Source organism: Haemorhous mexicanus, chromosome 11 (assembly GCF_027477595.1).
Source record: "Haemorhous mexicanus isolate bHaeMex1 chromosome 11, bHaeMex1.pri, whole genome shotgun sequence".
Lineage (NCBI taxonomy): Eukaryota > Metazoa > Chordata > Aves > Passeriformes > Fringillidae > Haemorhous > Haemorhous mexicanus.
The window spans coordinates 14,242,780-14,258,326 of NC_082351.1; the positions used below are offsets into that span (position 1 = coordinate 14,242,780).

A 15,547-nucleotide genomic window follows, 5' to 3' on the forward strand; every position below is an offset into this window, starting at 1 on the left:
ACTATAAAAGCCATTATAGATTCTACCCCACTAGGATGGAGAAGACACAACTGAAGGAAAACCACAAGCTCTCTGCAGAAATCAAGCTGCCAGTAACTAGCTTTGTGTCAGATGCATCCATGCAAAGAACAATACCCAGTGACAAACTGACCATAAAAAAAAAGCTTTATTAACCCTTTTGCACCAGCAGTTCTTCAGGTATCCATTGCCAGCAATGGAGCCCTAGCCAAGTGATCCAAGTTTCTGCCCTCAAGAGGTTAGCACTTTACATTCACTTACAAAGCTGAGTGAGGTACATTTTCAGAAGTAGAAAGATTTGGTTACAAGTCCCATAAAAAGATGGAGTGTTCCTTGGCCATTTTAATGGATTACAAACTGGTATGGTCCTTGAGAACAGAATAATGCAGGCATTGGGAGCTCGAGGTGTCTCAGCTTCAGGGAGAGCACAGTGACCCCTCAGCACAATTCCTCCTCAATCCTTCCACCTCCCAGGAGTGGACTCCGTGCTGCAGCCACAGCCACCAGTAGATCTCAGCTACCAACTGGTTTGAAAATCCAGAGTGAGAAGGTTCAGACTTTCCCTGGATGTAAGCTGTAAACTCAGAGTGAGAGGAACAGAGAGACCTCAGTGCTCAGTTAGGCTAAAGATAGAAAAATAAAGCTGGTTCAACCAGAGATATAATACTGCCTACAAATCAGGAGCTGAAGTTCACTGTAACCTGTATGCTTTTTTCCTCCCCAAGTCTGCAATCAGAAAAGCATTTATATGGACACATACATAGTTCAAAAGGCACAGGAAGTAAAAGCATTTCTGAACGACCTCATGTGAATTTAACATCAGTATAACTGTAAAATAAATAAATATGTGCAAGATTAAAAAGATCACAATGTTCTCCTCTGTGACATATCTTATTTTGTAAAAAAAAAAGAAAATACACATACGTGCATACATACACCTCACTGAGAATAAAAAAAAAGTACAAACAGTCTTTTATCAAATTCCTATACATACTTTTACAGGCATTCAGAACATCACCATAGGAAACAATTAAATTACTACCTTAAAACGTAACCAAAGGTGGTTTTTTTTTTCCCCTATACAACCCTATACTTACTTAGCTGTCTGCAATCCAGGTAAGTAGAGTACATATAACCTCTCCCCCAACCCCCAAGAGAAACTGCAGTTTTTCAGGGGCAGATCTTCCTGGGTAACAACTCTTTCCCCCTCATAAAATACTCTGACAACTGCATATTTTGTAAACCAGCCAGAAGCTCCAGGTGCATCTGACACTCTGGGATAGCAATAAAGAACACGTGTTAACAGTGTTCAATTAACAAAACAAAAACACCAAACAACCCAAAATAAAAAGGTAGTGACCAGATCACAGGTAACTTGGCAGCGGTTTATAGATGAGATAAAAATCAAGGTGCTTAAATTTACATGAAGGTCAACATTCCTCCCAAAAAAGGGAACACAAAGATAAAACAAAGCTCTCTCAGATGCTGTTGGACTCTTAGCAAATCACTTACAGTGAGTACAGTTCTATTGCAGTTTTCTTTTTCAAGATTTGCTGGAAGAATTCAGCAAAGTATTTGGGATGCAGGAGCAAGGAAAGGGAGAAACTCAACATGAGCTACAAACTGATTCACAGCTAAGTTAACATTTAGAATCTAGCTTTCTAAAACAAAGATTTTAGAGCATCTCGTTTTCATGGCATAGAAGATTAATTTTGTTATGTGTGACACTTTATTCTGGTTTTCTGCCAAACACAGGGGCCGAAACAATCCTTTTCTCTGTGTGTGGAAAACACTTGCAACATTTAGCTATTAATTCCTTGATGCCACTGGCTTCAGGAGGAGACCAGTGGAAGGAAAGTTTTAACTGTCGCAGGCAGGATTATAAATTTGCATTTGTTAGCTGTAGAATACTTGCTTTCCTGTGAAAACAGTAAATATTACCTCAGTTTGAAGTGTAATAAAGTACTTCTCCCTGAAACAACACTGTACAGCAGTCTGCCTCAGCCCCAACCACCAGGCAGACAGGGTATCTTACACAGGCACATCAAGTGGGATTTACATTTTTAAAGAAAATCTTTCAGCTGCAACTGTCTTAAGCAAATCACAAAGAGTGCAACCATACGTCAGTTCTCCTACTTTTCGTATTTTCCTTGGAAAGAGACCCACACAGTAATCTCACTCTGTCATGATTGCCCAATTTGTTTTCAAGTAACTGCTCTTAATAATCGTCATTCCAGATCCTGTAAATTTATTGTGCTTCCAGTGAACTGAGAGTTATCAGAACCTGCATCATCTTCAGTGGAACTGTGTGGTTCCTGTTAAAGCAAACAGACAGCATGAACTACTTTCACCTCTAGATGGTTTCAGTGCTTATCAGCAAGATTATCTTACATTTATTCAACACCAGAGAAATGCTTGGAATGGCTCAGAGGAAACCCAAAGCTCTTCCACTTCAGGGATCCACCCAAACAGTGTTGCCACTGTTTTTCTATGGAACACTTCAGATAAGCATTACTAATGGTAAAAGATTTAAAATCACTTTTTCCTCCATTAACTCTCTATCATGGCCAACAGTCCCACTTCTCTCGTACTTATAGGTTTTGAGGAAAGTGCCCCTCCTCAACAGAAAAGATTTTCTATCCAGGAGAAACCCACTTGGAAGGAATAGGTACATTGCAGCAGAGTTTATCAAAAATGAGGTCCCTAAGCAGGCTTCTAAACTTAACTGACACTCCCATAAGGGCACCACTCCAAAATCCAGGTTCAAGATTCTATTTCTTCTATTTCCCACTTCCCAACCCCCCCCTCTTCTGTAGAGCCTACAACATCCCAATTCTGATCCTTTTTCTTGACCCACCTAGTATCTGCAGGATGGGATCAGAAAAACAAGGGTGGGGCATTTCAGAAAAAATAAGTTTTAGTTATTCATTACTCAGTAACAGAGGAAAAAAATCCAACCACTTCTGATGTGTCAAAGGTTGGTAACAGGCACAAGATACATTGTGCAGTGCAGCTCTCTGCTTACTATTCCTTGTGAATGGAATTCAACTCCCAGTGGAAAACAAGGTGTTTTCATCAGGCAGAACATGAGGGTGGCTCATGTTCAGTTCATGACAGCAAACTGTCTTTACAATCAAGCAAGGCAATAAAACCCAGTGGCTTGACATGCTGTACCTGAAGTATGTAAACAGGTAAATCCACTGTAAGCTGAGAATGTGATGAGGAAGACTGAGAGCTCAGCTGAAAGGGAAGATCTCCCTCTCCTGGGGAATCATCCTGTGAATGCAGAAACAAGATCAAGTTACACAACCCCCAGGTATCTCAGCACAATATGGCAAATTTCACTCAGTCTCACAACCTTAAAATATCTGATAAAGCCACTGCACTATACTAGTAAGGCCCAGCTCCACAAAGATGTGGAAAGCTAACTACAACTTAAATCTGAACCTAGCTCAGTGTACAACCATTTATCCTGTCCTCATCAACTTGGAACACTGGCAAGATCTGAAGAGGAAGGAAGGGCTCCTCCTTCAACAAATCTAACACTCAGAAACATGCAACAAGTTTCATCAGGTTTTCATGAAGATGATACTTAACATGAAAGTTACAAATGTGTACGCCCATCAAAAAATAGATCAATGGAGAACTTAGTCCACCAGTCTCTCCACAACAGAGCTGTTAGCAATGAAGGAGAGGGAACTTACCCTTTCTCTGAATATTACACAGATATACCAGGCAAAAAACCTATTACCTGCCATGCACCACTAATCAGCCCCCACCAATTAATAGGTTTTGGTTTTTTTAAATTTTAAGATTTATTTCAACAGATAAGAGAAGTAACAGTTTAGGCTGAAACTTCTTTTTGCAGGAACATTTTCATGTCCATCTCATTTACTTTATAAATAAGAGGTGGAATAATGTAAGAACACTGCAGGGCTCAAGACTCCATCCAGAGGCCGTAGTACCTGAGCTCACAAACCCTCAAATTCTTCCATAAATGCAAGTCTGGATAACAGAGAAGCTGAGCATGTTTTTTTCTCCTCAGTTCTTACCTGAAGAAGCTGAATTTGCACATACTGGGCTCCAGTGGCAGGGTCCCTTATTGTCAGCCCTCCATTTGGCAGAACTATGTTACCACCCAGTCGACTGCCAGGAGGAGAGGAAGAAAAGTTGGTAGGGCTTACTTTACCACCCTTGTTTTTCCTCTGACCAGAACCAGATGCTCCTAAAAGAAATCAATTTTAATATTTAGATGAATTTGCTAGAGTTTTCTACTAGTATTTTCCAACTTTTTGCAGCTGTTTATACCATGCAGCAAATGCCCAGGGCAGTGCAATATAATTAAGCACCATGAGACACCTGCTAAAAGGCAGAGAGCACTCAGCTGGTGAACTCCAGCTGCTGACTGAGCAATTTTTACCTGGACACCATTGAATATCACAAACTGCTGAGCTTAGGACCCTCCCCTGTGGTACCACAGAAATATCAGCATATTTGTGGTGTTATAGAAAGGAATTAGGAGGTAGGATTGCATTTTCTGTTTTTCATTCTGCAACTCATTTCCTGAGAAGTCATGCACATGATTTTTCTAAACTGTAAAAAAAGCATAGTGAAGATCATTATTTACAGGAAGATTTCAAGGACTACTAGGTGGAACAGGCTACACAAGTACAACTATCACAACCTTAACCTTCTTTTCAGTTTAAAACAGGGTAAACCAGCTGCTATATCACAAGCTGAAAACCAAAACCCTAATCAAAACAAATGTAAGAATACAGTCCTGTCAGCTCAGGTTTTTGTTTGGATTTAAAAAAAAAACCTGTAATAAATGAAGGGCTTGGATAACCCATATTTAAACCCTGAACTTCCCTCTACAGTATTCACTTAATCTAGTTAAACCAGTCAGAAATACAAGACTCTCTAGACCACTTTGAGAGGCACAGCATACCATTAAGGCAACAGCTGGTGAAAAGTGGACTATTGGGAATCTTGAACAGGAACAGAAACAGCAATTTTCTGAGGTCATCTTAGGAGTCATGCAAAGTGCAAAGTGCAATCATATTTTTTAAACTAATGTCCAAAAGACATGTTTGATGATACATGCATGTGTTTGATAATATAAGGCCCCTTAGAACTAGCTTCATAAAGCACTTGTCCTTCCATGTGATGATTTGCTGAGCCAGACAGAATGTACGCACATATGCATTTTATAAATACACAAACAAAACAGCTCTCAAATCAGAACTAGTCTCTTAACTTGCCTCAAAAACTATTGATTTTCAGAGGAGGGAGGTCTAAGAGACAGCAAGGCAGCACTAAACTCACCCTATATATATGATATTGATGTATCATAAATCTATAATATTCCACCCCAGCCCCAAAGGCAGACACATCTCAAACACCTGAGCTCGTGCAAGTCCAGGGAACCATGGACCACGTTTGATCTGAGAAAGGAATGGTTATTATTTACATCAAATGGCTCTGAGTCAAACTAAGAGGACACATCTGGAATCATGACCTAAACTCACCCTGCACAAGAACACTCTACAGTATAAGAGTATAGAGTATAAGAGAGAGGTTCGAGTATATCTAGATAATCAAAAATAAATTCCTTCACACTGTTACTAAGTGAAACACAAAAGCAAAATCTAGCTGAAATTTCCATTGTCTGTACTGAGTAAAAGAACCTCCTAGATAAGACTAAAAGCATAAACAACAGAAAGCACAGTAACATAATTTTTAGTTTTAATAAGAAGCAGATGAAGAGATGGACAGCTAGTGTCTTGTTAATTATCATGAAACATAGGGCACAGCTTTCTTTGTAAACTTCCTGTGAATCTGATATTCACAGAATGTGATTATCCTGAGTAACAGATGGTACACCACATGCATCATTATATTAACTATCAATAAACAGGATAGAACATTTAAGAATGTTACTCAGAAACCTGCTTCCACTGCACTGCCAAAATTACTAAGTATTTTTATTCCGTAAATGTAACAGAACTAATGGCTTCTCACCTGTGCTGCTGCCATTCCCTTTTTGTTTCTTTTTCTTGGCCAGCTGAATGGCTCTATAGTCTGTTCTCGCAGACCCACTGCTCTCCTAGTTACAGGAAGAAAAAAAAAGCCCAGAGATGCAAGGTTTTTGGAATTAAGAACAAAACAAGATAATGAAAACACACACTAATGAGTTCTCAGATTCAGTTATCTTCTATGCTGCAAACACTGAATTCTAGTCTTCCCTGATCTTCTGATTAGTTTCAATAAATTCTCTGTATCTACTCAATATCTGGAGCTCAGCACAAGAAGTTAGCTCCACATTTGTAAGTGTTCAGATTTTAAGAGCGTAAACATGTACTTCGTAACATAAACAAAAAGTAAAGTCTCCAATAACACAGTGAAACAGAAAGGGAAAAGTACTTAAAGGAGGAATGCAGACTGGAATGAAAATTCTGCAGTTACTGTTACAGCCCAAATCCTTCCCTGGAATGAAATGAACAAGTAACACATGTAACACTTATTCTTGGGTGTTCTTGCAAATTCCATTTCAGATGGGCAGCTGCTTATTTTGAAAGGTTCTTCCTGAACTGTCCCCACCAGAATTTCAGTATTTCTTAGAACTTGTCACCACACTAAATCTACCTGTGAAAACACTACTCAACACATCGTTCTACACCTTTCATCAAAAGAGAGACAAAATGCACGATCTGCAAAATCTGAAAGGTCTCCCAATAAGGTGTTAGCAGCCAGGGATATCCTCAAAGTCAGCCTGTCTCATCTAGGGGTGAAGTGAATTCAGTTACTCCATACCAAAAACGAGCTGCCAGTCACTGCGCCAAGATCCATTTCCTTCTGTGCACTGTAACTCCCTGGAGGGTTGGAGAACACAAACTGTGTCACTACTTTGCTGCCCTCCTGCTGACCAACCACATCTGAGCTGGGAAGCAAATTCTGTTCAGCTTTAACTGGTGTCAGTAACTCAGGCACATTGGTGCTGCCGAGGCTGCTGGAAGGAGTCAAAGTGGCTGTGTCCATTGTTAAATTATTGCTGCATGTCAGCCCATGCACATCCTGACTGGAATTCCTCACTGACAGAGAGGCCAGCGAACCCAAGGCTTCGGCATTGACAGTCTGTACATCATCCAAATTTAAAGTGCTTTGCTGTAGAACCGTTGCACTGGTTCCCAGCAGGAGAGAACTGTCCAGGCTCTGGGGCATGTCACTGCTTGCCACCAGGATCAAGGGATCCACTGCCTGGCTTAGGGAGCTGTTGCTGACAGGCAGGCTCCCCCCCAGCGTTGAGCCCACCGAGGCCACATCAATGGTGACGATTCCAGAGTTCACCAGGGCCATGTCTGCTGCAATTCCAGAATTGTTACTGGACACGTTGGAAAACAGGGAGACGAGGTCAATGTTGCTGAGATCACTCTGCCCTGGACTAGTGAGCTCACTGCTGGGGGTGAGGGAGCAGGTTGCTTCCAGCTGAGTTAGGAGATCTGTAAGAGAAGGGTTTGGTTATAAGATAGAGCTTCCACAGACAACAGGAAGAAAAGGAAGCTTAAAATTCTATAAAATTCTATATTTTTAGCCTATTAAAACACTTCCCACCTTCCCTGAAAGCAGATTTAGGGAAAAGCTGCCTACCAAAATAAGTTCATTCTTTTACTGAGAAGTGTGCTTATAAAAGCACTTGCCAAAAAATAACACTAAGGCAGTGCAGGCTAAGTACAGGGTGTAGAGGAGTGAAAGGGGTGAAAAGAAATCCTTTTAGTCCTTATTCATCTTTTACAGATGGCATTGAAAAGGACAAGCTCTGCTTCACTGAAAAATGCTGCAATTTCTCACAATTTCAGAGGTCAAGCTCAAGTATCACTTTCTCATACTCAGAGATCCCAGTGAATTTTAGAGGAGCGTGAAACCAACTTCAGCCTCAGAAAAGATTCTGTCATTCATATAAATGGAACTCAGATTTCAACAACAGTAATTACACATTTTCCTTAATAAAGCACTTAATTTTTCCACTGCACCCTCTGATAGCCAGAGACAAACACTTTACCTGGGCTGAAGTTATGCTGCTTGACCATGTGTGTTTTCATGCTGTGTTTGGAAGTGAACAGTTTATTACAGCTGGAAACAGGGCATCGTGTCTTTAGGGAGTCCACATCCTGAAGATGTTTTTTGGAGTGAATATACAAACTACTTCGTGCTGAAAATTTTGCACAACAGCCTGCAAGAAGATATATAAGGCTTTGAAGTTTCAAATTTAATATTCATATTTAACATCTCAACAAATCAGAATATCCTCTACTTGCTGTTTTGCAGCAGCTGGGCATACACTCAGAGGAACCACAAGAAAGTAAACCTGTCAAAGGGTAGGACAGTTTAAAAACCTGTTTCTGACAACATGAAACTCCTAAGTGATTCAGTGTAAAGCACAACCTTTTCACACCATGGCATCTGAAATTCTTCATGACAACTGCTGGAAACACCATAAAAAGTAGAAACAATCAAGTAGAGCTGCTTTACTTTAAAAAGCTGAATAATCCAGATCACACCCAAAAATCTTTGCTTCTGGAGCACCACCGAAGTGGCGAGGGCAGTCAAGCTACAGTATGAAACAGAGTTTGCTCTGTCATTCCTAACTCTGGGAATAATCACTTGTTCAAGACTTCTGTTTAGTTTTACCTCTTCAAACCCTGCTAGAAGTCTCACTCTTAATTGTTCCAGTCCTGTACCAAGCACACATAACCTTTAGACAAAAATAGACACCAGTTACCAGGAAACACATATGAGAGTGGAGCTGTACCTTCTACTGGACACTCAAATGGTTTTGTACCAAGGTGAGTTATACTGTGACCTTTCAAGTGTTCTGCTCTTGTGAAGGACTTCCCACAGCCTTCTACTGGGCACATGAATCTCCTGTCATCTTCGTGTTTCCTACAAGGGAAGGAAATTGTCATTGGCATGATTAAATCCACTACTGCTTAGCTACTGGAAGAGAAACAAAGACAAGCAAACAGCCAATTGCTGAGGACAGTATAATCAGAAAAAGCTTCCTCTACCTTTTATGCCTCAGAAGCTTGGACATACTGGTAAAAGACCAGCCACAGCCTTCAAAGTCACAGATAAAAGGTCTTTCACCTTGAATAAAAAATGTTACGTTAATAATCTAATAAAAAACACATACTGCTACTAGAAAATATTAAAACCTGCTTAAGTTGAAATAATTTAAGACAACTCAACCAGCCCCTCCTGCAACGCACTGCAGAGTACTATCATGCCCCTTCCCCCTCCTACAATATGGGCTTTCTTTAACTCCATGCTACTGCATCAGAGAGCACAAGTATTTATCAATCCACCTGATATCCTGAAGGTGCTTCAAAAGTCAGTAACAGCATTACTCAAAACAGAAACACAACTGTTTTTTCCTGTTTTCATAATCTGCCACTGTGTCTTGATTACAAGACTGTGAAGTATGTGATTTGGTTTCCACCACACCTATGAACTTCAAGTGACATTTTAAAAAAACCTCAAAACTGTAAAACCATGAAACCAGGAAAAGAGAGGACACACCAGTAACATGACAAGGCTGTATTTCAGCTTTGCAGTGGTCCTTGCAAGTCAGGCATGCTTGCATGCTGGAATTTATCTTCTTGCTGTTCCAAACCTTGGTACATACATTCCACATGTTCTGAGAGTTTTTCATTCATGCAATGTTTTGAACATCTATGAACTTGGGAATAGAGCTGGGATAGTTTTTTCTGGGCAGAATGCACAATGACAAAAGCCACAGCTTTGCATATGTGCTTTACTACTTTGCATACGACAACTTGATTCAGCGGGCTCCTACCCCAGAAGGCCAAGAATCAAATGCTTTCTCTGACTCCAAATGACTAATGTCACTCATTCCTGACTTTCAGTTTTCCAAGCACACTGCAGTCCACTTTCCACATACTATGCTCCATGTACTATGCCCCGTGCACAAATCATCTCTGTGAATACCTGTGTGACTCCTCATGTGGATTTTCAGCCGGCAGGCCTTATCATACTGCTTGTTACAGCCAGGGAATGAGCAGGAGAACTGCTCTTGCTCTCTGAAGTGGGCTCGATTGTGGGAGAATAATGCACTCACTGTGATAAACGTTCGCTCACAGCCTGGGGACAAAAGGGAAATACATCTGCTTGACAAAAGTCACCAAACTGCACTCTTTTCTCCCTCCCAGCTTTTAGCGAGGTATTTTCAGGCTCGTTTTTCAGGATACTACATCGGGGAAAAGGGAAAAAAACCAAACAGTGAATTCCTACACATTATTCCCAGGAATTACAATTGTTTTGCCCAGGCGGGCAATCAGGAATAGCCTGGGTTAAGGCGCACTGAACGCTGGCGCCGTGTCTTGCGGTGTTTCACTGCACCAGCACAAAGTCGCAGGAGGAAAGGCACAGCATCCTCCAGCTCCCAAACTTTTTCTCCTGGTAACTGAGGTGGTTTGGAGGAGAACCTTCCTTGATATTCTGGGGTACCACGAAGGGGAAGGAGAAGCGGGAGCAGAAGTGAGCCGAGAGCCGCACGGCCTCAGGGCAGGGATCCCAGTTTGTGGAAGGGGAGGGAAGGGAGCCCAGCCCCGGAGGCGGCTTACCGGGGAAGTCGCAGCGGAAGGGCCGCTCGGGCTCCAGGTGGCTGCGGCGGCGGTGGGCGGCGAGGCGGGCGGCGCTGGGGAAGCGCTGCCCGCACGCCTCGCACTTGTGCGCCGCCTCCTGCTCGTGGGCGCGGCTGTGCGCCCGCAGGTTGTACACGGTGGTGAAACGCTTGGTGCAGCCCGGCGCCGCGCAGGCGAACGGCCGCAGCTTGTCGTGCGAGTGCAGGTGCCGCCGCAGCTTGTAGGCCGTGGCGAAGGACCAGGCGCAGCCCGGCACAGGGCAGCCGAAGGGCCGCGCCGCCCCGCCCCGCCCGTCCTCGCCGCCGCCGTGCGCCGAGAGCCGGTGCAGCCGCAGCTGCTGCTTGCGGGGAAAGGCCTCTCCGCAGCGCGGCTCCGGGCAGGCGAAGGCCGGCGGCGAGCGCGGGCGCGGCCCGCCCGGCGGCTCGGCGGGGCTGGCGGCGGCGGGGGGCGCGGCGCCCACGGGCTGCTCGGCGCCGGGCCCCAGCGTCAGGACGCCGTTCTCGATGCGCACCAGCAGGCTCTGGTTGTTGATGGTGATAGTCCCCGAGAAGGCGCCGTCCTCCGCCGCGCCGCCATCGCCGCCCGCGGGGGGCAGCGGTGCCGGCGGCGGGGGAGGAGGCGGCGGCGGCGGGGCCGAGCCGGGGGCCTCCTCCAGCGGCTCGGCGGGCGGCGGGCCGGGCTGGGCTCGCCCCGCTTCGCCGCCGCCCGCGCCGGGCTCGGCCGCACCGCGCACCACGTTGAAGACGAGCAGGAGCCCGTCGCTGTCGGGCGCGGGCCCCGCCGGCGGCGCGCTGGGCGCCGGGCTGGCGCCGGGCTCCGGCTTGTCCTCCAGCAGCAGCACCGGGAAGCTCACGTAGAGGCCCGGCGCGGGGGTGCTGCTCGCGGAAGAGGGGGCGGCGGGCGGCGGGTCCCAGCCGGGCGGCGGCGGCGCGGCGGGGCCGCCATGTTGCGCGGCGGGCCGGGCCCGGGCCGCCTCCGCGGCCGGCAGCCCCTGCGTTTCCATCTTGGGGGTCCCTGTAGCAGCGCCTGAAACCGGAGCCGCGGGGCGGGGCCGGCGCGGCCGCAGCGGAAACGCGGAGCGCGGAACCACGGAGCGGGCGCGGCGCGGGCGGCGCCGGGGAAAAACGGAGAGCGGAGCCACGGACGGGACGGAGTGGGGCTGCCCCGGGGCAGGGCCGGCCGGGCGGGAATGGCGCGGTGGGAGCGGCTCTGCGACATCCCCCTGGCACCGCTGGAGTCACCGCAGGGCCTGGGCAGTGTGCCGATGTCGCTGCTAATGGCCAGGGAGAGTCCCAGAATTAAGGGACCCTCAATATAAAGAAGGTCTTCCTCCTGTGGAGGTGAAACATCTCGCGTTCTAGTTTATGGCCATTGCTCCTCATCTTGTTGCCGGGCACCACTGAAAAGACTCTGGCCCCATCCTGTTGAATGCTAGCTTTGAGATATGTAAATGGATTCATGAGATCCCCTCTCTCTTCTCTAGAATTAACAAGCCCTGCTCCCCCAGTCTCTCCTCATTAGAGAGATGTTCAGACCCCAATTCATCTTTCTGGCCCTTCACTGAGCCCTCTCCACCAGCTCTGTGTCTTTCTTATACTGAGGAGCCCAGAACTGGACACAGCATCCCAGATGTGGCCTCACAAGTAGAGGGGTAGGGTTGTGTGTGCTAAGGGTGCAGCCACACTCAGAGAGCTGAGAGAGGGAAATCCTTTAGCAAAACACCCTGCACACCATGAGTGAAAATATGGAAACAGCGCTACAGGCCAACCCTGAGCAATGAAAAGTCACTGCTCAAGCATGACGATGGCACAGCATCACCCAAGGTAGAACAGCACAAAAAAAAAAAAAAAAAAAAAGGAAAAAAAAAAGTCCTAGAAATTCTGCTAATGCACATATATTTTTTAAAATTTATTCTTGGGCAACGCTTTCTCCTTGAGAATGTTCAGCTGCCTTATGGCTCTCCAACACTTAAGGAAAAGGTAAAATGATCCTGTATTTGGTGTATATGGAAATTTACCAGTTCCCTGCTGCTGTGGGACTGGTGAGCAGTCCCAGCAGATGGTGCTGTGATCCTTCTCCTGCTCAGATAATTCCTCCTTTCTGAGCATCAAACCTCCTGCAGCCAGGTTGTGAGCTGGGGCCAGGCACACTCATCTCCGGAGAAGCTGGAGCTGTGGCTACGCCCAGAACTCCACTGGGTGTAGGTCTTGCCTGTCCTTGGCGGCCCCAGCCATCCCAATCTCCCTGTGGAGGTCTTTGCAGTCCCTTCCTTCACGTTCCTAGGAAGAGATGGGTCTGCACCCGAGTTTATTGTTTCACACTAAGGTGCGTCCCTGGCTGAAGGATGCAAAACCTGTCAGCAAGCTCTTGCCTCCATCTGCAACCATGCCCGAGGTTGGCAGGGTAAGTGTCTGCATTTTAGGAAAGTTGAGGTGCTGAGATTCATAGGAAGGATGGCTCAGCCTGGCAAGCTTGAGCCTTCAATGCACTGCAGAAATTCACTGATTGTACATCCCCTGCCCAGATCAGATCCAATGCAATGCCTATAGATGGATGGATTTAAAACTCTTCTCCCTGTATTGGCTTTGCCCAGCAGTGAGGTCAGCTACCTAAAAATGACATCAGCACTCCCACACAACAATAGCCTATTCACAGTCTGAGCTCTGCATGCAAGTAGAGGACAGATAAATCAAGGCTCAGCAGGGCTCAGAAAGGGAACTTTGCACTGGGGTTGTTTATGGTTTCTGTTTCCCTGCTATTTAATCCCTGACAGCAACAGGTTAGTGTTTCCCTGTGCCCCCCCAAAGGTGTTGTAAACCTCAGCCAGTTCACATTTGTTAAGTGCTTGAGGTTTGCAGTTAAAAGACCAAAGTAGATTTAAACATATACATATGACTACACACCACATCACTGAAATAACCTCCAGTGAATAGTCATACATAAGACCAGCTGCTCACCAGTTCACTGCCTTTCTGTAGCCCATTTTTCCTTAACTCATGCTGCCTCATTAATAGATTTCATAATCTGAATTTCAGCGTGTAGCTGTTTATAGCACTCATCCACATGGGTTCTGTGTGTCCCTACAGGCAGCACAGTTATAAACTCCCAGGGAGACATTAATCATGGCTGTCCTGGTAAGGTTATGCCCTCTGGGCAATAAGGCTACTAGGACAAAAATAAGGTTCCTTTTGTCCCCAGGCTGTAAAGATTAACATGCTGGTAGGTACCTCAGTACTGAATAATACAAAGGTGAAGAATTTGTGATGAATATTTCTTCAACATCTCGTTTATGGGGCATTTTCAACTCAGAATTAAGATGAGTCTATGGAACAGCTCTACAGCCCTTGGTGCAAGAAAAGCCAGTGAATTTTCCAGTTTTTCCTCTTGACAAAGCAAGAACCAGCAGTGGTTTTGGGCTATGAAGATTAGAGTGGTTTCACACAATACCAATACCCTAACTTTGGACCTAGTCCACTGTGATTATTAATAAGGTAATGCAGAACATATGTCAAAGCAAAGGCTGTCAAATCTGCCTGACAACTACTCCCATCTCAATCACATGAACTGGCAATGTGGGCGGGTTTTTCCATATGTAAAGCAATTCCTACCAACTGCAGATTGCACTTCACAGAAGGCTCAGTTTCAAGCAGATGCCAGACTCTCACTGTTCATCTGGAGAGAGACACAGTACGTGAACAGAGTAAAGAACTTGTGATTCAAAATAAACATTTCCCTTTCTTAGCAGCAGAGGCAGTGCAGAACTGCAGCATGCTCACCTGTGGGTACCGTGAGCTCTAGCAGGGCTGGAGTTTCACAATCCTGAGACTGCAGCTCATCACATCCCCCTTGCAGCAGCACGGGCAGGTTTATGTGTGTAACACCCCCTTCCATTCTGAGAGGTGATGGACACAGTGCCAGGAGGTTGAGGGACATTCCAGAGCAAGTCCATGGGGGAAGGGGCTGCTGCCACTGTGTTTGTGTCAGAATGAAGCCCGTGTGCTGTGCAACAACCATGCTTAGCATGAGACAGAACAGCTAAGATTTACTTTTGTACACACATGAGTTTATATATTATCAGGAATAAGTGACTGCTTAGTTGTTGGGGGATTTTTTTTTTCCATTTAATTTTCAGGGAAAAGATTCCCATTCCTTTCCCATCACAAACAGTTTCTTATTGCAAACATTGTTCCAAATACATCAGTGAAAAGACTGTTCCTGTTGGACCTGTCACAAACAGATTTGTCCCATTAATAAGTTAGAGAGAGAAAAAGGAACTCACGTGGAACAGACATTTGCAAGGCTTTTATCATTTGGCCAGAGAGCAAAACAGGATATCAAGGAAGCAACGTCATATATATCTGCTGGAGCAACGCTGCACTTGGAGTACCACTAATGTTTCATGGCTTGCTCCAAGATGTTCTCATCCAGCACCTTGTGAGGGAGAGTCACCCTCAGGGTGCCATTTTCCTTCATTGCTTGGCAGATGGTTTCATAAGCAAAGGCATTGCCCGACCAGCAGCGCCTGGCGACCTGTCAGACAGCAAAAATCAGACATTCCTCTTGCCACACGCCCCTTGCACCATGTTTGTGCAAAAACTGGCACCCAACTCGTGGCAACAAATCTTTCAACCCTCTGCCACTTTTTAGTTTCCCTTCTGATTTTTGTAATACTTAATTTTTATGAGTAGTTTTTGGGTGGACGTGGTACTTTTCCATGCATAACATTGGACAGATAAACACTGGTAGAGACAGGTACCTTATAAACTTACAAAATTCCCTCACCAAAAATAATTGTGCACTCCATCCCAGCTCTGTAAAACTAGCACTAGCTTTGGATAACAGTATCATTTAAGCAGTCAGTGCTTCTT

General features: G+C 45.3%; 2 protein-coding genes across 4 annotated transcripts in view; both read right to left on the reverse strand.

The window, feature by feature from the left end:
* Window positions 1–147: 147 nt before the first annotated feature.
* On the reverse strand, window positions 148–11,697 carry ZXDC (ZXD family zinc finger C). 3 transcript variants are annotated; one of them, XM_059856555.1, is made up of 10 exons: window positions 10,659–11,697; window positions 10,024–10,176; window positions 9,084–9,162; window positions 8,828–8,958; window positions 8,078–8,248; window positions 6,832–7,517; window positions 6,040–6,124; window positions 4,071–4,243; window positions 3,193–3,294; window positions 148–2,333 (listed from the first exon to the last, which is right to left on the reverse strand). In XM_059856555.1, exons 1-10 carry the CDS (start codon window positions 11,680–11,682, stop codon window positions 2,247–2,249), a joined length of 2,691 nt encoding a protein of 896 aa, XP_059712538.1. In that variant the 5' UTR covers window positions 11,683–11,697; the 3' UTR covers window positions 148–2,246. The 3 variants fall into 3 exon arrangements, 1 of the variants encoding a protein (XP_059712538.1); XR_009487886.1 differs by lacking the exon at window positions 148–2,333 and having other exon boundaries at window positions 4,071–4,164; XR_009487887.1 differs by lacking the exons at window positions 148–2,333; window positions 3,193–3,294 and adding an exon at window positions 4,439–4,611 and having other exon boundaries at window positions 4,105–4,243.
* A 3,269-nt stretch (window positions 11,698–14,966) lies between these two features.
* Window positions 14,967–15,547, reverse strand: part of UROC1 (urocanate hydratase 1) — a 36,507-nt gene continuing 35,926 nt past the window's right edge. Inside the window, exon 20 of the mRNA XM_059856556.1 lies at window positions 14,967–15,209. Within this exon, the coding sequence (XP_059712539.1) occupies window positions 15,069–15,209 (141 nt within the window). The 3' untranslated portion in view covers window positions 14,967–15,068. The remainder of the gene's footprint in view (window positions 15,210–15,547) is intronic.

Coding starts and splice junctions, on each gene's coding strand:
- ZXDC (XM_059856555.1), bottom strand. CDS start 11,682: ATGGAAACGCAGGGGCTGCCGGCCGCGGAGGCGGCCCGGGCCCGGCCC. Junction 10,177..10,658: donor CTTCCGCTGCGACTTCCCCG/GTAAGCCGCCTC, acceptor TTTTGTCCCCAG/GCTGTGAGCGAACGTTTATC. Junction 8,249..8,827: donor ATTTGAGTGTCCAGTAGAAG/GTACAGCTCCAC, acceptor ATCTTCTTGCAG/GCTGTTGTGCAAAATTTTCA.